Consider the following 15485-nt stretch of genomic DNA (forward strand, 5'->3'; position numbering starts at 1 on the left):
CACGTACGTTTTGGTCTCAGGATCCTTCTATTTTGCCTGTGGGGGTTATAGCTACTGATATTTACCATGTTAGAAAATAAAATTGGTTTTTTTTGGGGGGAGGGCAATATATAGATTTGGTTTATTTGATAATCTGAATTTAGTTGACTGTCAAAGAGGACAGTATATCAACAATGGTTTTCACTTTTCTGACACATTTTGATAAAATATTTAATTATTTAAAAGAAATAGGATAAACAAATTCCTTCATACAGTCCCAATTTAAGATGGCGTACTATGATGAAAACATCCATTTTTTCAATGTTGGAAGGCTCCCCCCCCCCGTTTTATTGAGAGATAATGGACATACAGCACTGTATAAGTTTAAAGAGTACAGCATAATTTCACTTGCATATATCAGAAAATGATTATCGCAATAATTTTAGTGAATAGCCATCATCTCATGTAGAGACAAAACTGAATAGAGAAAAAATATCTTTCCTTGTGATGAGAACTTTAAGTCTATTAATTTACTTCAACTACAGTAACATTTTAAATAAAAAATGCTAAATTTTCCAAAACAAAAAAAGTCGAGTGAGAAAAGTGGTACTGTTCTACATTTTTTCCAAATCTCTTTATTATCTGGCTTAAAAGATGACAGGTGGGTTTTCACATCAGTCACTACATTTAATCTGTTATGACTGGTTGAAATAAATGAAGAAAAGCTTGCTTTATAAAGATATATAGTTAGAAAAGGCAGGAGTATTTTAATAGCCATTTCATATAATTGCGGATATTCTCCTTCAAAACTATATCAAAACTTGTTAAGTGGTAGTTTCTTAGAGAGTAGCTGAAATGTGGAGTCTGAAACTACATTAAACGTTTTGTATTCTATTACATTCAAATCCACCGGTCTATCTTACACTTTGAGTAGATTTTTTTAAACCTATGCATGATTTTACAACATGTGAATTGGACACTGGGAAAAAACTGGTTCAGTAAATCACTCAAATGCTGATACATTTTATTATACAACATCAAAAATCACCTATTACCGATTTCATCAGAAGAAAAGTCTTTAAGTATTGGAAAGATGCCAAGCTCACAGTGAGATACATGTTTCCCACATTTTAATTTTTGCTTTAAAAATTCAGATTTTTATCATTGGCAACAGATACTGTCAGTTGTTCTCCTTGAAGTGATCTGTACATTTACTTTTTTTTTTTTTTTTGGAGAGGATATCTGTCAAATATGCAAGTCTGAATATCCACAGTTTATCTGTCAATTGTTCTTTGAAGTTGAGAAAAAAAAAAAGGCGGTGCTCATTTTGGCAGCACACATACTAACAGGAGAAGATCAGCATGGCCCCTGTGCAAGGATAATGCGCAAATTCATGAAGCAGTTTTTTCAAAGTCAGTTTCTACCTCAAACAATTGCAATCTTATGCTTTTCCTTGAAAAACACTAAGACTCTGGGATATAGCAGTTCTGCTTTCTGTGGACTCCCCATTTCATTAGGCAGAAGATTAAGAAGATATATATTTTTGTGTGTGGTGGCAGATGTTAACTAGACTTGCTGTGGTCATTTTATATATATATATACATATGCTGAACCATTATGCTGTCCACCTGAAACTAATAAAATGTCAACTAATAAAATATCAATTATATCAGTTTTAAAAAGAAATAAGATGTATATTCAATGGTTGAGGTTAAATAAAATAAACAATTTTTACTGCTTTATCAAGGACATTTTTTCAGTGAAACCAGAAATCTTTGGTTTGTTTAGTTCGTTTTTTAACTGCAAGTTCATGGAAGCAAAGCATACTATGACTGAGTTAGTATGCTGGCTTGATCCATGCCAAAGAGCCAGAAGTTTGACCTGTCTTTCCTTCTGCACCTTCAGTGCAAATGCCAACATGGTGTAAGCAGCACAAATCTTAGTACTGTCCTGAAAACAGTTTGATCTTGGCACCTCCTGAAAGGGTCTTTGGAACCTCCAGGGGCCTGTGGACCAAGCTTTGAGAATTAACCACAGGCAAGGTCTAACTTCTGTGTGTTGTGGAGAGTGAGCAGAAGGCAAGATGAAAGGATGATTCCTCACATTTGTAATTAACTTTATATTCTACAATTCTCAGAGTCATTCATTTCCATATTTTCTATTCATTTAAGAAATATTTAATGGTCTCTACTACATACAGAATAGTCTGCTAAGTGCTAGGGATAAAAAATAAGTCAGGCACATCTTTGTCTTCTGGGAGCTTATAATTAGGCAGAGAAGACAGAAAAATGTACATTATACCAGAACAATATAGTGTTAACAGGTTATTGGAAGAGACAATAAAGTAAAATGGTCAAAGGAATAGACTCTGGAGCCAGAGTGCTTGGAGGTGAACTTGCGCTCTACTGATTCTCAGCTATGCCTCAAATCTCTCATCTGTAAAAGGGGGATAATAATAATGACATCCATTTTAGTTCCCACTGTGGCTTAGTGGGTTAAGAACCCAACACTGTGTCTGCGAGATTGTGGATTTGATTCTTGGCCTCACTCAGTGGGTTAAGGATTCAGTGTTGCTGCAAGCTGCAGCACAGGTTGCAGATGCGGCTCAGTTCTGGCGTTGCCGTGGCTGTGGCTACAGCTCCAATTCGAACCCTGGGAAATTTCATATGCTGCAGGCCATAAAAATTAAAAAACCCAGATAATCCATTTCATAGGATTGATGTGGGGATTACATGAAAATATATATATAAAGTGCTAGAACGGTATCTGGCACAGGGAGTGCATTTAATAAGTATTAGGTATTATTTTTATTTAAAGATTTTATATGTATCTAGTATCTCAGCTATACCTTAGACTTACTTAATAACAATCTACAGTGATGGAACATAGTCTTGTGTTTCGAAAAAACTTCTGCAAATGATTCTGATCCCCAACCCTGGTCAAGGACCACCAACGTAACGTGGAAAGAAAAAAATGGGAGGATCAAGTATTAGCAAAAGATAGAGGAGGGAATAACTAATTCTTCAGAGATGGGCAGGCGAAGGAATGTGGTATGGTCAGAGAGGGCTTCATTTTCATGAGAAAATGACTTTTGACTCAAGCCTTAAAGGTTTCTCATGATGAGGGCAGAGGTAGGATGTTTCAGGAAGGAAATATAAAGCACAAAAGAACTACATCCAAGGTATCTGAACTAATATGCAGGACACAGGGTAGAATATAAGCCTAGAAATAAAAGACAGTATCAGATTGTGAAGGGTCTTTAACGCCAAACTAAAGAAGTGTGGATTTTTTTTACATAATTAGGACTCTTCAGACTGGAAATAGTACGATAACAGACTCTGAATAAGTCCCAGCTGATCTAGCTGATTTTTGATTAACTAAGGACATACTGAGGTGAAGTCATACTTTCTTCTTTCATTTCCCTGAAGAAAAATAAATTTATTAGACACATTATAAATATGAAATCAGTGATTTCCAGATCTTGGGGCCGCATAATTTAAACAAACAACTATGATCCTTAGCTTCTCAAGTGTCAAAAGGGGTACATATGTGAGCTTACCACTTCAAAACAAGTAGCAAGTTTTAGCAAAACTTTTGCGTAATTATGAAGTCGTCTGATTGGCAAGAAAAACAAAGTATTCAATATTTCCATCAACTGGGTGTTTTCATCATTCATGTCTGATAAGTCTTGCAACAGTTCCTGGTTTTTATTTAGAAAATCACTGAAGGTAGAGAAAAAAAGGCATTCAGTTAATTCTTTTGCTACTGACAACATGCGTGATACTGAAAAGAAACACTTCAGTAGATACTACCTTTTCAAACGTATACATTTTTAGATGCTAAGAAAGTAACAGAAAATTAATACAACGAAATAAGCCAGATGTAATTAAAAGAATTTCCCTGCCTATAAAATGGGATTTTTGAGCATTAAAAGTGGCAAATGGTAGCCACTGGTACCAAATAGTACAGAAACTCTGTAATAGAGATGGTTAATCATAGACCTGTGCTTGAAGTTCCAGGAAATTAATCATACATTCCAGTTTCATGGAATAATTGGAGACCAGCTAACACAGTTACCTGTTGACTTCCAAGCCAGAAGTCATGGCAGTAAATGGCAGGACTAATTCTCTAATCAGTTGTACTAAACAGAAATATTAGAGGAAAAACAAAGCTCTTTGCTCTAACAGAATTCGAATGGAATATGAGATACTTCTAATTTTTTTCTTCAATTCTTGATCATCTAATGAGAGTTTATTACAGGAGAGTAATAAAAAGCTATAGACACCAATATACAATTAACAGGAAACAGTAAAGCAAATTTTATGTGCAGATTTTATTTTCTTTTACTTTACTATTTTAACTTTTTTTTTTTTTTTAATTTTTTGCTCTTTAGGGCTGTACCCACAGCATGCGGAAGTTCCCAGGCTAGGGGTCAGATCAGAGATAACAGCTGCCGGCCTATACCACAGCTCACAGCAACACTGGATCCTTAACCCACTGAGCGGGGCCAGGGATAGAACCTGCATCCCCATGGATACCAGTTGGATTGTTTCCACTGAGCTATGATAAGAATTCCCTGCATGCAGATTTTAATGCTGAGATCGTCAAAAACATTTCAAACTGAATCCAATGTTTAGTTTTTTATATTCAATTGTGTTAAGTGTATGATAAGAATTTTACTGCATATTTTAAGGCTGATCAGTAACCCACTGAGGCTACACTCATCAGACCAAAACGCTTAAAAGATCTGTAAAGAAGTTAAGAGTTTGTGGAACAGAATAATAATTACTATCTGCCACTAAATGAGAAATAACTATGTGCCAGGTACTACCCTGTTTTACAAACACTATCCTACAATTTGTAGCTACAAGGCTTCAAATAAAACAATGTCACATAAGACTCTAAAGCAAATATTAATAATTTCATAATCCCTTAGAGAACTATGGAATAAAGAGAAGTTTAACTTGGAAATTACAAAATATTATCTTGGAAAGAGGGAAAAATATGTAATAAGTCCAGGACCTGTAAGTTCAATGGCACAAAGTGGATTGTTTTATAATGCAATTAAGAGATCTGAGAGAGCACGCCCGGAGGAACATGGCCCAGATTTTAGTTTATATTTGGCTTGCGTGTATGTTCCCACCTCCTCCCCCACATTCTGCTGCTTCAATCAGCTGGGGAAACCTGTTTTACCCTATAGAAGTGTTTCACTTTGACCTGCTCCTGAGAGGTGGAGGTGGAACGTGGTGAACACACACCTCCTCTGACCCTATTTCTCCTGGAAGCCCAGGACTACATCAGGAATGCTCCCACTCTTGTGAACCCTACTATTTTTCTGGACTCATTCATGGCCACGTCTCCAGACTTTCCGAAAAGGGGCCCTGCTATGCTCTCAGAAACCCTGAACTACTCTGTTTAGCTTAATTTCTCCTGGGCGTTTTTAATCTAACAGTGGCGAAATTGTTCTTTCTTTACATGGCTCGGTTTGCACTTCTTACTCAAAAAATAAAGGTAGAAACAACAAAAGTGTCCAACCAAAGTGTCCCTCAACAGATGAATGGATACTCAAAATGTGGTCTATACATAAAATGGAATATTACTCAGACATACAATGAAATGATCTTTTGGTATATGCTACCATGTTGATGTACCTTGAAAACCTTATGCATAGGGAAATAAGCCATATACAGAAGGACAACTACTTATGATTCCACTTACATAAAGTACCTGGAATAGGCAAATTCAGAGAGACAGGAAGGAGAATAAAGTTAGCAGAAGCTAGGAGGAAGGAAAAAAAGGAAGTAATTGTTGAATGGGTATAGAATTTTTATTTGTCATGATAAAGTTTTGTGTATAGATAATGGTTTACACAGCATGTGAATGTACTTGATGCCACAGAATTGCACACTTAGGAACAGTTAAAATGATAGATTTATGTAGATTTTACCACAATATATTTTTTTTAAAGTATATGATGAATGCTAGCCTGAGGTGAATGGCTAAATGATAAACCAGCTGAGTGATAAAAGCTTGGGCAGATTCACTGTCAGTAGGTTCACTAGCTATGCTCTAGAGAGATTCTCAAACTGTTTTCTTTTTAAGTGAAAATCTTAAAATAATTTAAAATATTACTGTAAATACAAGTTAAAACAAGATATTATTACTGCCTTTAACTGTGTAAAACCCTGGGGTTAGTGAACCACTGCCTTGGAAATGCTGCCCAAATCCAAACTTATTATCTGCTTCCACAGTTCACAGTCACCCAGGATTCATTAACTGCTTTCCACCTGTCCAGGCTCTAGCTACAGGCTTTCACTTAAGCATTGTGCTTTAGCTGCTCTACTAAAGCGTCAGGTCAATCGCTGAGTACTGTAAACTCAGCTCTGAAATACGAGAGGAAAGTTACACCGCAGAAGGGCTAAAATAAAATAATAGAAAGTGGTGTCATCATATTAGTACTAAACAAAAAAAGCAAGATTGAGGATTTAAAAATGTAGTAATTAGGTAGTAATAAGTTTAAGATATAACACTCTTTAGCCTATCATTTAAGAAATGAAGGCCATGGAGTTCCCGTAGTGGCTCAGTGGTTAACGAATCCCACCAGGAACCATGAAGTTGTGGGTTCGATCCCTGACCGTGCTCAGTGGGTTAAGGATCTGGCGTTGCAGCGAGCTGTGGTGTAGGTCACAGACGCGGCTCGGATCCTGTGTTGCTGTGGCTCTGGCGTAGACCAGTGGCTACAGCTCTGATTAGATCCTTAGCCTGGGAACAGCCATATGCCATGGGTGTGGCCCCAGAAAAGGTAAAAAGACAATAAATAAATAAATAAAGCAGGCCAAATTCTTATATTTTGGAAATGAATGAGCACATGACATTAGTCAAATCATGATGGAAATCAGAAAATAATGAGAACTGAATGACTACAAAAACAAAATGTGTCAAAACTTTTTACATGCAGCTAAAGCAAAACTTAGAGGGAATCTATAGCCTTAGATGAATACACTAGAAAAATTAATGAACTAAATGCTAAACTCATAAAGTTGGAAGACATGAACAGGTGAAGACAAAGAAAGTAGAAGGAAATAAAAGCCAGAAATTAGTGAAAAGAAAAAGAAAACAAAGAAAGGAAAGAATTAACTACAGCTTAATCTTTGAAAAGAGTAATAAAAAAGGGCAAACTATTAACAAGAGTGACCAAGACAAAAAGATAAAAAGGCTCAAGTAAATATAAATAAGAATGAAAAATAGGGGTTACAACTAATTATAGAGGTAAACACATCTAAAAACAATGATAGAAACATTATGCCAATAAATTTGAAAACAAGGATGTCATAAACAATTTTCCAGGAAAATATAAACAAAGCCAAAAGAAGAAATAAAGACCCAATCAGACATATTCATTAAAAAAATAAATCTGTAATTTAAAAACTCCCTAGAGGATATGTCCCCATGAACACCATAGGTTTTTACAAAGGATTGCTACCAAATCTTGAAAGTAAAGATAATTCTGATTTCATGCAAACTATTCCAGAAAACAAAAAAGGAGAGGAAACTCCTCAACTCATTTTATAACTGTTAATACAATCCTCTTAGGGAAATTGGTCAAGTTCAAAAGAAGGAAAACCTCATATTCACTGTTACAAAAATTTAAATATTAACAAATTGAATCCATAAATGTATTAAAAAATGAATACATAAAGACCACCTGAATTTACCTTGGAAACTCAAGGCTATTTAACTTTATTTATTTATTTATTTATTTATTTATTTATTTATTTATTTATTTATTGTCTTTTTAGGGCTGCACCTGCTGCATATGTAAATTCCCAGTCTAGGGGTCGAATTGGAGCTGTAGCTGCTGGCCTAAACCACAGCCACAGCAATGCTAGATCTTAGCCACGTCTGCAACCTACATCACAGCTCACAGCAACACCAGATCCTTAACCCACTGAGCAAGGCCAGGAACTAAACATGCATCCCCATGGATACTAGCCAGGTTTGTTACCACTGAGCCATGATGGGAACTCCAAGGACATTAACATGTTAAAAAAAATCAATTGTTCTTCAAGTTTTAGAAGGGAGCTTTTTAACCCTATAAATAATATTTACCAGAAACCTAAGGCAATCATGTTTAACGGTGAAATATTAAAAAGCATTCCCTTTAAAACCAGCGATAAGATAAGAATGTTCTTACTCTTTCTATCAGGATGTAAGATCAAAAGCAAATATCTCAAAACCCTGATGCCTGGGTTTAAACTTAAATCTGGGTTATGAGTATATACCTGAAATGTTCACTACCAAAATATAACTGATTTTTTAAAATACTTCTTGTTAGGTCAAAACTTGCTGAGAAACTACACAGTTCAGAATGACAGGCTTACATAAGAGGCTTTTTAGTATTTATTACTTATCCAGAAGCCAAATGCAAAAATTTTGCATTTTGCACTTTTCTCTGTACCATCACATACAAAAATATTTGTTCTTTGGAACTGAAGAGAACATTGCCATTTTTTTTTTTTCAAAGAAAAAAATCATGCTCAATTTGGTAAAGAGGGTTGTTCAAAGTCTCGGGGATAATAACTGGTAGCAGTAAGGAAGGGCCCAGATCTTGTGGCTTTTTCAATACCATGCTACTTCCAACGATAATCAGAGGCTAATAACATCTACCTTTTATAGAGTTGTAAGAGTTAGTGAAAGTCTCTACTTTGATTTGTTTGGTAAAAGGACCAAGTTGAAGTTTTTCCTGGGCACTCAAAAACACCCAAAGCTATAAAACATGACCTCTGGTTGTTAGAATAATAATTGGAATGTACATATTTGCTTACATGGCAGGCTTAGCAAGAAGCTGGAATCCTCCCATAACCAGGAAATTTGTAATAGATGTGCAATACCTTGAGCAAAAAAGAAAACACACGTACATTAGTGTTAAACAGTGAGTTTGCTCTCCAGAGTTTTCGAACAAGCATCTGGTATCTCATCAGTGAGTTTCAGAACTTTTATGATGTTACCATTCATGAACTGTAAAGAACTGAAGAAAAGGGCAGGTTACGTGATGATCACAATAGAGGGAAAAGCCATTTTAATAAAGATGTTAATAGGACTTCAAAAAAAACCCAACAAACCCTAAAGTTATGCAGGAGATGCCAGAATTTATTTGATAGATTTTACCTTGATAACTTAACGCACTTGATAAAATGTGATTAAAATGGTTGGATTTTTAATAAAAATTTTCTCTAATCTTCACTTTAGGTCTCCCAATTAAGTCTTGAGCAATAAACAATAGGGACAGTGAGAAAATATGTTAAAAGAACTTAAGTGAAAAGGTGTTAGAAAATGTTGGTTAAGCATTAATCTACTGTTAAAGAATAAGCCTTGACAGACTGTCTTGTGCCATGTATGTTTCTTCCACGATCCTGGGCCAGGTAAACGGAATCAAATGACTTTGAGAGAGAAGGCAAATTCCTACTAAAAAGAGCCCAAGATAATGTACAAGTAAATATAGTTACAATGGTAAATTTCATGTTATGTACATCTTACCATAATTAGAAATAATTTTAATAATTCATAAACAAATCAAGAATTTTAACTTTTCTGATCTATATGAATACATTATTACATTAAAAAAAAAGCCTGAGATATCAAGATAAAAAGCATTTCCAAGCATAAGGCCTAAAGCATCAGAGCAGAAATAGACTATGAGATGAGTACAAGTCAAAAAAGAAAAATTATACTAGTAAAAGCTGAAACTTATACCGCCAAAAAAATCTAAATTACTTCAAAAAAGTAAATTGGTATTAAATTATACTACTTTTCATGTCCGAAAGATGATGAGTTAAAAGACTCTAACCAGGGTATTTCTTCCCAGACAATAGCTTCAAATATATTCAGATTTCTAAGAACTAAAATCACATACGTCTATTTGCACACATATGCCTAAGTCTAAAAGGAAATATACTAAGATTATTAACAATGGTTATTTCTGGTGGTAGGATTATAGGTGACTTTAAAATCTATACTTCATATCAACAGCATAACCTAATGTACATTAAAACAATACTTAAATTATGCCTCACCGCATAACGTAAAATACAAATTAAGAAAAAGTGAGAAATATTTAAAATCTCAAATTCAGTTAGGGTATTTTTCTTGAAAAACATGAAAAGAATCTTGGATCACTATCCTAGGTTTATTATGAAAATATTTTTATTTTAAAAATAGTTTGCTCTTTAAACCCTCTATTTACACAACAGTGAAAAGCAGACACTGGAATGGCTCTATACTTACAATCAGTAGTTGGTCTTAAAATAATTTTAGTATAACTTACTTAAGTAAACAAAACTGTGCTCTAAAGAACCATATTTATTATAGTACCCTTTTGTAAATTAAGTATACTATCAAGCATTATGCTAGAATACAGAAGGACATTTGAGAATGCATTATTTTGAAATCTTTTTTTTCCCTCTTAGCGCAGACTAAAATTTAGCAATGCAGAACTACAGTCGTTTTAAGATTAAAACACTGCTTTGCAATTTCTATTACCTTATATCACTCTCCCTAATCTAGTCTCTTCTGATTAAGGAGCTGTTCTCCTTGGCAGAATAACCCTGCAGAGACTGAACATGACACGGGACTGGATACTTGCTCTGTATAACTATCCAAGAAGAGACTTGCATGCTTCAGGATGACCAAACTCCTGGCTTCCTTTATCCCCTGAAGGAAGCTGCTCAGTGAGGTTCCATGCTGACCAATTAGGTAACACAGCTTGCTGAATCGGCTTGCCACCTCCTGCAACAGCTGGACTGTACTTGCAGTGCCCAAATTTTCTGCAACAAAATTATGATGAGGGTAAAATAACCTAAAGACTCATTATCTGAATACTTTCTTAGGATCAAGATTACGAATTGCCCTTTTCTAAAAACACTTAACATGTTGAGATGTACTCGCAACTATGGAACCTAAATAATCCCAGTGTTTAAAAAAAAAAAAATCACAGAATCTAGTCATTGGCAGGAACTTTTTTTTTTTTTTTTTTTTTTTGGTCTTTTTGCCATTTCATGGGCCGCTCTCGCGGCATATGGAGGTTCCCAGGCTAGGGATCTAATCGGAGCTGTAGCCACCAGCCTACGCCAGAGCCACAGCAACGCAGGATCCGAGCCAAGTCTGCAACCTACACCACAGCTCACGGCAACGCCGGATCGTCAACCCACTGAGCAAGGGCAGGGATCGAACCCGCAACCTCATGGTTCCTAGTCAGATTCGTTAACCACTGTGCCACGACGGGAACTCCATTTGCAGGAACTTTTTAAAAACAAATTTATAGCACCCTACAGATTCTGACTCAAGGGGCCAAAGTTAAGCTCCTAGGATGAATATATTAAAAAGAAAAGCTTTTCAGGTAATTCTCAAGATCAGCCAAATTTGAGAACCACTGAGCTAATCCCAATTCTTCTTAAGGGAAGTGAATTAATACTTAATTAATTTCATACACCTGGTTAGTGACAGCCAGAAATTAAACTCAATTCTACAGTTATATCTTGGTTAACATTTTCAACTTTTGTACTGACTTCTGCTCTACTTGCCCCTTGGATGAGACCAACCCTTCAGTGCAGAGAGGGCAATCCAAAAATGAGACTGCCGAGGTCACTCTTAACTTTATAGAGGGCATCAGGGGATTAGTGCTTTTTCCCAGTCCAAAGCTCCCAACTTGCACGACTTCTCTCCAAGCAGTGAGGCTGATGAGCAGACCAGATAAAACCAACAAATAAATCAGGAATCAGAACAGGAAAAGGGCAGGTTTCACTTTCCTTTCAGAGCAATCCAGGAAGCTTCCCGCTTGGATTGCTTCCTATCCCTTGCCAATGCCCTGGGATGTTGGGCCCCCGCACCGGAGAAGAATTTATAGAACAGGAACTCCACAACATTTTAAAAAAACAAGACATGTTAAAAACAAAGACAAATGCAGACAGACCCCAACTTAGAAAAGGACTGAATTCAGAAAGACTCTTTAAGTTTGTTGTCTGAAAGGAAGATGTTTTCCCATTAAAAACTGGCTGACCTACACAAAGCAATGGCCCCTTAATGTGGAAAAACTGGTATATAAACAAAGCAGAATTTAAATACTAGGGTATTGGTCTGAATTCTGTGTCCTCACAGGTGGTCAGGTGTCCAGGAGAAAGGGAAGAAAATGTTCTTCCATTTTCTGAGCATAGGGTCAAAACTAGAAAAGTTTTTGGACTAGGGGAACCACCCCCCACCCATTCTGTATTCCCTTCTAACCTCCTCAAGACCCTAGGGACCTAGTGTATCTGGACAGCAGCACTCCATCCAGGACCATCACTACCTGTCCCCTCTACATTATCTCCTTACCTTCGATCCCTTTGGTAGTTGATCACAGCTAAGAAAAGGGATCAGATTCAATCAATTCCTGCTAATGTACAACAAGACCTTTAATTCTCATACCAGTTATCCACATTTTGAGAGACTATTTGTAAATCCAAATGAATCTCTACTTGATAAAATTCTAAGAACCAGAAGAAAGAAAATGAAAAATTCAGGTAATATAAGGTAAGGTATCTTAGGACCAGTGGGGCAAAAGTGTCAGGCTCCCAGGATCAACTTTCCCAAAGTTCTGCTTCTCTGACATGAATCTTCTGAAAGCTCCCCATGTTTCTACTTCCAAAAGGAAAAGGAGCTCTGGGAGTGGGAGGATAGGGCAGAGGCAGCTGGACTACTGACAAAAGGGAATGAGTTTGTAAGGTGTCAATTGCCTGTGCACAAGAAGAGATTGGAAAGAAAGGAGTAGCATACAACTCAAAAAGTTTTCTTTATTTGTGATATAAGAAGAGCAGACAAAACAGGACTCCTAATAACTAAGTGGGTGGAGAGAAGGGAGGGGGAAGGATCTACTTACCTAAACTGAGAAGAGGCCTGAGAACGTGAGACTTGATATCACTCAGTTTGGAATAGAACCGTCTTTCCGTAGTAGCCAGCTCATGGAGGCTGGCAATATAGCCCATGATGTTTTTGTCCACCAAAGCTAGACAGCTGTCTTTTCCTGCTGTCACTCTGCTTATATATCCAAGCTAAAAAAGAGAAAAAGAAATAGATTAAAGATAAGATGTACCTTACCAGTAGCGATTTGGACACTGAAGTTTGGCTCATATCAGCTGGTGAGCACCAACAGGAATTCTGCAAGTTGGTTAATTAACCACTAGTAGTGTGAAAGTGGCCACAGTTAAATTATTTAAAAAAAAAAAAAAGGAAAAAACTACAAATCAGGGCTTTGGTTTTCTTTTATTTTGGTTTTAGGGTTGGTTTACCAGTACACCATTGTTATATATGTATATCACAATTTATATGTCACTACAGACATCTATACTTTTATTTATTGCCACGACACTTTTATTTCATATTACATGTGGTTAGAACCACAGACAACCTAAATATACAAAGATCCACGTGATAGCGACACACGTCTAAGGACCTCTTTTGTGTGCGAAATAGATGAGAGCAGACAAGCTCTCTATGCTGTATATCAAAATATCAAGGATCTAAGAGCTACCTTTTAGAAGTACAACAGAAAAGCCTCTTCCTTAAAAGGGGACTTGGTCATTTATTCATGACACCACTGAACAAAAATATTCAATGTCTTTTGTCACACAGCCCTATTAAACTAGGTAACCAAGCTGCAGGCTTGATAGGCTATTAACAGCCCATGGTAACTAAAGACACATATTGAGCCTCATCCCTTTCATCAGTCTATTTCATCCTTTATCTGGACTGTGGAATCTTTAATGAGGAATGTGGAGCCAGGGCCAAGAACTACAAAGAGTCAATTAGTATATCTGGAATGACAGGCTATAGGTCAAGAGCCAAATCCTGGCCAGTGTTACTTTTAGCAAGAAAGATCTTGTCCCTATATACATTCATAACTTACATATGTAGCCAGAAAAACAAACACAAAGGATAAAAAACAATCCATAGGAGGAGTTCCCATCATGGCTCAGTGGTTAACAAATCTGACTAGGAACCATGAGGTTGCAGGTTCGATCCCTGGCCTCACTCAGTGGGTTAAGGATCTGGCATTGCCGTGAGGTGAGGTGTAGGTCACAGATTCGGCCCGGATCCTGCATTGCTGTGGCTCTGGTGTAGGCCAGCAGCTACAGCTCCGATTTGACCCCTAGCCTGGGAAACCTCCATATGCGGGCCCTAGAAAAGGCAAAAAGACACATATACAAAAAAATCCATAGGATATATTATTCAATAAGAATAAAACATCTAGCATGTACTAGCTTTAAGGGTTAATGTCCTTACAGTGTACCACTTGGAAGATGCAAGTTACTATAGCGAGAAAAAAGAAAACCAGACGTAGGCCAATGGTTTTAAGTTTATGAAAAAGGGCTAAGAAGTAGGAAAGCAAAGAAATTCAGATCAACAAACTGTTTTCCTTTATAAACACAAGCAAACAAAATGAAATGCTAAGAGGAAGAGATGGGAAACAGCGCTGTTGGCAGTCTGTCAGGTCTGCCATGAGCCCACCTCCAGCTCCTGCAATTTTTACCTCCACCAATAGTTAAAAACTCATCTATTTGTATTCTGATTCACCTCTGAGGGCTCCATAAACACAGTGAAAACTTCACTGTGAAATATACTTTTCAATATTCCTCTAAGTGAGGGTGTTAATTCAACAAATATCTATATAAGTATTCGCTATGAGGATACATAGTAAATGTTATAAATTTTATTTATACATTAAATAAATGTGTGAGATGATGACATGCATTGCGGAGAGAAATAAGGCAAGAAAAAGAGGAGTGAGAGAGGATGGGAAGTGATTGCAATTTTTTTTTTTTTGTCTTTTTAGGGCCACACCCATGGCACATGGGGGTTCCCAGGCTAGTGGTTGAATCAGAGCTGTAGCCACAGGCCTAAGCCACAGCTACAGCAATGTGGGATCTGAGCCACGTCTGCAACCCACACCACAGCTCACAGCAATGCCAGATCCTTAACCCACTGAGCAAGGCCAGGGATGGAACCTGCGTCCTCATGGATACTGGTCGGGTTTTAACCGCTGAGCCACGACGGGAACTCCGGTGATTTGCAATTTTAAATACACTGGTCAGAGACACAAATAGGCATTCATACAAACAGTAACAAAAACAAAAGACTTATCGTGTGTTAAAGAATGTGGGCCTTAGGATCCAATTCCTGTTCACCTTACTACAGGAGAGAAGTACTGGAGTCTTAGTACCACTGTGATTCTCTGGAAGGTTGTCACCTTCTGTTGGATCCTGTCGGCCACTGTAATAGAGCCCAGGCTGGAAGTCTTCTGTATCCACTAAAAACAGGGAATAATCTTGGCCTGCAGCTACACTCCAGACTCCATTTTCACTATTCATCTGCAACGACAGGGAGAGAGTTCTGTCCAAGATGAAGGAATCAGATGGGAATTCAAATCCACAGGAACTAGAATGTTAGGTCAAACAGGTGGGTGTAAAGTCAGTCAG

General features: G+C 36.9%; 1 protein-coding gene, 1 long non-coding RNA gene and 1 pseudogene across 11 annotated transcripts in view; 1 reads left to right on the forward strand and 2 right to left on the reverse strand.

Annotated features, from left to right (window-relative positions):
- Nucleotides 1-15485, reverse strand: part of LOC146396078 (uncharacterized) — a 1511729-nt gene that overhangs the window by 1442292 nt on the left and 53952 nt on the right. The window lies entirely within an intron of this gene.
- The window catches only part of ALS2 (alsin Rho guanine nucleotide exchange factor ALS2), a 72420-nt gene that overhangs the window by 23649 nt on the left and 33286 nt on the right, over nucleotides 1-15485 (reverse strand). For 7 of the 10 annotated variants that reach the window (XM_084998349.1, XM_021076183.2, XM_021076185.2 and 4 more), the window contains 5 exons: nucleotides 15195-15377; nucleotides 12890-13061; nucleotides 10622-10802; nucleotides 8805-8870; nucleotides 3539-3701 (listed from right to left, as the gene is read on the reverse strand). In XM_084998349.1, the coding sequence (XP_084854475.1) occupies nucleotides 3539-3701; nucleotides 8805-8870; nucleotides 10622-10802; nucleotides 12890-13061; nucleotides 15195-15377 (765 nt within the window). Of the gene's footprint in view, nucleotides 1-3538; nucleotides 3702-8804; nucleotides 8871-8897; nucleotides 10803-12889; nucleotides 13062-15194; nucleotides 15378-15485 lie in introns of those variants that run through there. The other 3 variants (XM_084998350.1, XM_084998351.1, XM_084998352.1) reach the window with 3 other exon arrangements.
- On the forward strand, nucleotides 1298-1387 carry LOC146396086 (U6 spliceosomal RNA; annotated as a pseudogene).

The sequence above is a fragment of the Sus scrofa genome, chromosome 15, assembly GCF_054392235.1.
Source record: "Sus scrofa isolate SSC_HxYL_T2T_F1_AM1 chromosome 15, Sscrofa_HxYL_maternal_Yorkshire_Landrace_v2.0, whole genome shotgun sequence".
Classification (NCBI taxonomy): Eukaryota; Metazoa; Chordata; class Mammalia; order Artiodactyla; family Suidae; genus Sus; species Sus scrofa.